Here is a 5,668-nt window from a genome sequence, read left to right as displayed (position 1 = left end):
TACAGATACTGACTGAACTGAAAGATTATTATAAAAAGCATAATGGAACCTTACCTATGGTCACAGATGCAATTCTCATTTGAGTCTACTTCACCCCTAAGTCTTAGTTCTGCAGTATAATACAAAGTAGTAATTTATATGCCAGTGAGGACACTGACTAATGGTTTTGTAGAGTTAAAAACTTGACAGATTTCCAGCACCAACAGACAAAAAAACAAATTCAGGACTTTAGAAAAAGCGCACACTGTTAAGATATTTTATTTAGTCTAGCACATGGCTGGTGGCAAGCTACGTACGATTAGTTGCCTATGGTCTTCTAAATATTTAAATCAGTAAATCCCATTTACTCACTGATGGTGATAAAAATGGTTCAGAGATGCAATAAGTCAGACAAGTCATCAAGGGAATGTGTCTGTTGCTGTGGTGCCAGCTGGGAAACCAATGACTATCCACTAGCAGAAAAGACCAGACACAGAGATAAGCATGTCATCAAAATATGGGCTTTCAAGGTATTTTTACTTACCTAAAAACTACCTGATCCAATTTTTAAAATGAAAATTCAAATATTTCCAAGGAATGTGGGTAGAAAAAGGTAATACTACACAATGGGATCCCAATACTCAACTTTAAAGATTTTATTTTCTCATTTTTAGAGTAACATTATTGTAAAGTTATTGCAACATCTGCATTGCTTAAAAGAATTCCTAAGAATTTTGTTAGAGCATATTTTTAAAAAACAGAACCAAAATAATGTACATTTTAATCTCTAAACATTGTGTCATTAAAGTCCATATACTGTCTTCTGTATAAATCAATGTGATGTTACAATAATATACATGATCCGATTCTTATCTTAAAGGCTTTTGACCATGTATGATATCCAAGATAGATTCAACGCCTTTAATGCCAGACTGCGGAAACTGTTATGACCCTAGAGAACAGGGAAAGCTGTATGTACAGGTGGGAGTCTGACGGTTTAGCTGTTTGCAGCGTCCGCCTGGCGAGGCCATCCATCCTCCTCCACTCCAGAGTCATATTCCTCTTCAGAGGACTCTTTCGAGGGAGCCCTGTAATCAAAAGCCATGTTTGTTTTTCAACAAGATTGGACTCAGAACAGTAAACTAGACTTTATAGCTAAATTAAGCCCCCAAAACAAAAACAAAAATATTTTAATATTAGCATTGCTTAGTGGTGAAATATGGAATTTAGTTATAAGAAGAGTCCAGTGATTTCCCTAAAAAAGCTACTGCTGAAACCAAAGGCAAATCATGAACCAAATCCAGCCCCATGTCTGCCTTTGTAAACAAGATTCCCTGGGATACTGAAATGCTCATTCATTTATGTGTAGACTATGGCTGCTTCTGTGCTGGGAGCAGTTTTGAACAGTACGGCTCTGAAGCATTTATATGAGAAACTTTGCTGACTCTTACAATAAAGAAAGCAGTAACTATGTCAAATTTGTCATTTGGTATGATACTGAAGAAAACTCAACTTTGTAAATTAAAGTTTTGTTTTTATGAAAGCCAGTTAAGAAGAGCTGAATGCGCTGGTGCACATCAGCAATCCCAGCACTTAGGAGTTTAAGGCTGCCGGGCGGTGGTGGTGCTCGCCTTTAATCCCAGCGCTTGGGAGGCAGAGGCAGGCGGATTCCTGAGTTCGAGGCCAGCCTAGTCTACAGGCTGGACAGCCAGGACTATACAGAGAAACCCTGTCTCGAAAAACCAAAAAAAAAAAAAAAAAAAAAAAAAAAAAAAAAAAAAAAAAAAGAGTTCAAGGCTGTTCCCAGATACTTAGTGCCTCCAAGGCCAACATACATTCCAAAAAGAGGCAACCCATAAAAAAAGTTATCAATTAGAAAATCAGTATCAAAATTCATTTTAATCTCTGTAACCCATTCCCTGTTCTCCCCACCCTTTTTTGGGTTTTTCTTGTGTATCCCTGGCTGTCCTGGAATTCACTGTGTAGACCAGGTTGTAGTTAGGTCTGACTCTGCTTTCTTGGTTTTGTTTTGAGACAATGTCTCATATTCCAGCTTGGTCTCAAACTCATGCAGCTCAAGAAAACCATGAACTCCTGAACCTTTTGCAGGTATTTCCCTTCTCACACAAGTGGATGTAGGTTGGGTGTTGTAGTTTCAAAAACGCACTCTGCCCTTGCCAGCAGCCCCTCGCCACTCCCTTTTGTTCCTCCCAGCTTAGCCCCAGGATCAGCTCCACCAGCACTGACCCCACTGGCTTCTCTATTCCACCTGCCTTTGCTCCTGGAGGGGTCGAGTTACCAGCCCACTGTCCAAGACCCTTGAATCCTTGGATAAAACACACACACACTGCTCCATTACTTTTAGAACTTGCCTCTAGCCACAATTACTGGGCTCAGATACCTCATGCCTTAAAATTCGTGCCCTTATCAATTTATTATCTCCGTCTCTCCCTCCTCCTAAACTTAGTTGTTTGCACCAGCTAGCCCGACCCCTCCAACATCGTTGGCCCCGCTGGTAGCAAAGGCTGCAGGTCCTAGCTGTCCTGAGACCTTACATGATGGCTGCTTCCTCTCATTCCAAAGCAAGGCAGAAAAGTTCCTTTCTTTCCCTGAGTCTTTTTTTTCTCCTGGGACCCAGAAGTCCCAGTTGTATCTTCTACCCAGTCATTGCCTCCCAATCCCTGCCTTCTTTACTGGCAAGTCAAGAACCAATTGGGGAACAGTACCTTAGCAACTGAACCTTCCCTTACATCTTACCCTCTGTCCAATTCAAAAACAAAACAAAACCTTTTCTTTTCAATCTCCTTTCTACCTTAAAAACCTCTGCTTACTGTAAAAGCCTATTCTCAGGCTTCTAATCTATCATGCCATGAATATTGAACCCAGAATTCCCGTGGATCCCATGTTCAAAGAATTTGATTAATTCTGCAAGACTTCTTTAAATCTTTCCTAAAGCATTTTTCATTCAATCTATCCTTTCTCTGCCTTCTCCAGTTCACAGCAAGGGATCCCAACATCCATAAGTGAGGCTCCCGAGTTTCTCTGTTTAAGGTTCTTGAGCTGGAGCCAACACGTGACTCATTCCTCTCGCTGAGAAAGACTATCACTATGTGTGATCAATCTGAGTATTCCTAAAATAATAGTGGGTTCTCGTCTACCACGTGGAAACCATCATTCTAAACAGAGCTGTGGAGTCAAGGGTCTGGTAACTGGGCTCCCCCAGGAAGCCAGGCAGGTGGAAAAGGAAGCTGGCTGTGACCCATCCTGGAGCTAAGCCAGGCGGGACAAAGGGGAGTGGGGAGGGGCCAGAGCGTGGGGCCTTCTGGGCAAGGTGGCACACACAACAGGCGTGTGTCTCTTTTACATACTTGTTGTGGGAGAAAAAATAGAGGGTGTTTTGAAGATCAGTTTTCAAAATGACTCACAAAATTACTTTATAAAAGCATACTAAGTTTATCTTATAGAAAATTCATGAGAGTATTTCTTCCCTTACAAAAAAGAATTTCGATGACAGACCGATAAACTCAAGCAGTACGTAGGGCCCTTAACTTTAGCACTATCTGGCCTGAGAACATGCTTTACCGAATGTATCCTGGTTCCTTTTTGCCTTCTACTACTTCTTTGTCAACTTCCACACATACAATGTCAGAATTAGGAACTTCGAACATTGGTTCTAGTAACAGCTTTTCCTAGGAAGAGAAAAGGTAATAAATTAGGAGGAAAATTGAGTCCATTAAAAAAATACTTCAATTTTAATCAGTGTAAAAAGCTTTCATACTCCTTATCAAAGTGTGCCTGGTCTTTTCTATGACCAAGACAGCCAACTAATAGTCCTTATTTTTTTTTTTTTTTTTTTTTTTTTTTTTTTTTTTTTTTTGTTTTTCGAGACAGGGTTTCTCTCTGTTAACCCCGGCTGTCCTGGTACTCACTATGTAGACCAGGCTGGCCTCGAACTCGGAAATCCGCCTGCCTCCGCCTCCCAAGTGCTAGGATTAAAGGCGTGCGCCACCACCGCCCGGCTTAATAGTCCTTATTTTTGTCAATTAATCTTAAAAACACCTCTGTCCAGCAATTCAATTTCAAACTGTGATTTAAATGAATATTTGCCTCAAGTGCAGCAGTGGGCCTTAAGAAAACTAGAAACACCAGCTTAGGTAGGAGTTAAAGGAAATTGCTGACACATCAAATTTCCAGGAATGTAAACTGAATACTTGTTCTTCCAGTTTACCTGTCTGTCCTTAGTAATATCTTACCACCAGAGCCTCACCAGAGTAGTCTCAAGCTGCTTGTGGTAAATGCATAGTTACACAATTGAAATCATACTGAGATGAGCAGTGAATTCCTTATAAGGGAAGATAATTCGCTGTAGGAGCAAGCAGTGAAATAGTAATTCATGACAGATCTGGAGGTCAATTTTAAAAAGGAGTGGGTGGTACCAGGAAGCCCGTGTCTTAAACCTAAGGTCTCTAAGCAAAACTTCATAGCACACTGAAGCATAGAGGCTAAATGGGGATTTCGATAGGTCTGAGAAGGAGATCTGAACTTGGTAAAGTCCATGTAGACCATGCTGGCCTCAGACTCAGGGATCTGCCTCACTGCCTCTCAATTGCTGGGAGGGATGCGCACTATCACACCGGCTGATTCAGATTACGTAATGTATTTCATCTATGTAGTATGTGTGCCCTTGTGTTGCAAACACCTTCAACTTTAAGCCCTAAAGAACTTTTTGTTTACAGTTTTGGGTTGTTTTTCCTTCTTTTTTTTTTGAAAGTGTCAAGGTGTCTGCACTGGGGATCCCAATAGAAGCCTCATGTACATATTTTTTGGTTTCAGTGTTCTAGCTATAGCTTTCAAAACAACCTCAATAACATTCAGTTCAAACTACAGATATAGATTAAAGGTAAATGAAAACTTAAGCTAGTGCTTGGTGATCTTTCCTAATAGTCACTGATCTACTAACTGCAATGACCATTACTAATCTTCCCAGAATCACAGAATTTTATAACTAAATGGAACCAATGACTATTTCATAGGCAAACAAGTTCCAGAAAGTTAACTGAGAGTCAGACACGGGTAAGAGATTGAGGCTAAGCTGGCCGTGAACTCACTGTATTACTAGAAGGATGATTCTCCTGCCTTCACCTCATGACACTTAACATTACAGCTGTGAGCCATCACATCTAGTTCTATGATGCTGGGTGTACAACTAAGGGTTTCTTACATTCTAGCAAGCACTTTACCTACTGAGTGCCCTATCGCAAAGTATGTGTGTATGTATGCTCCTGAAAGGGAGTGTGTGTGTGTTCATGAGTGAGTGTGTGTGTGTGCAAGAGAGAGAGAGAAAGAGAGAGAGAGAGAGAGAGAGAGAGAGAGAGAGAGAGAGAGAGAGAGAGAGAGAGAGAGAGAGAGAGAGAGAGAGGGAGGGAGGGAGGGAGTGCATGAGAGGGAGTGTGTGTATGCACACACGCATGAGTGTATGTGTGTGTGTTGTTTTACAAACTGAAGCCAGTACACATTCACACTATTAAGCTACACTTACCAGTCACAAAATACCTTTTTCTGATGCTGGGTGGTGGTGGCGCACGCCTTTAATCCCAGTGCTTGGGAGGCAGAGGCAGGCAGATTTTTGAGTTCAAGGCCAGCCTGGTCTACAGAGTGAGTTCCGGGACAGCCAGGGCTACACAGAGAA

At 41.3% G+C, this 5,668-nt stretch overlaps 1 protein-coding gene across 2 annotated transcripts in view; it reads right to left on the bottom strand.

The window, feature by feature from the left end:
* Positions 1 to 611: 611 nt before the first annotated feature.
* The window catches only part of Clpx (caseinolytic mitochondrial matrix peptidase chaperone subunit X), a 41,694-nt gene continuing 36,637 nt past the window's right edge, over positions 612 to 5,668 (bottom strand). For both annotated transcript variants that reach the window (XM_031343814.1, XM_031343815.1), the window contains 2 exons: positions 3,562 to 3,668; positions 612 to 1,067 (listed from right to left, as the gene is read on the bottom strand). In XM_031343814.1, the coding sequence (XP_031199674.1) occupies positions 977 to 1,067; positions 3,562 to 3,668 (198 nt within the window). In that variant the 3' untranslated portion in view covers positions 612 to 976. The remainder of the gene's footprint in view (positions 1,068 to 3,561; positions 3,669 to 5,668) is intronic.

This window comes from Mastomys coucha, unplaced genomic scaffold (assembly GCF_008632895.1).
Source record: "Mastomys coucha isolate ucsf_1 unplaced genomic scaffold, UCSF_Mcou_1 pScaffold23, whole genome shotgun sequence".
NCBI classification, from domain to species: Eukaryota; Metazoa; Chordata; class Mammalia; order Rodentia; family Muridae; genus Mastomys; species Mastomys coucha.
This window is presented reverse-complemented; position numbering and strand designations above follow the sequence as displayed.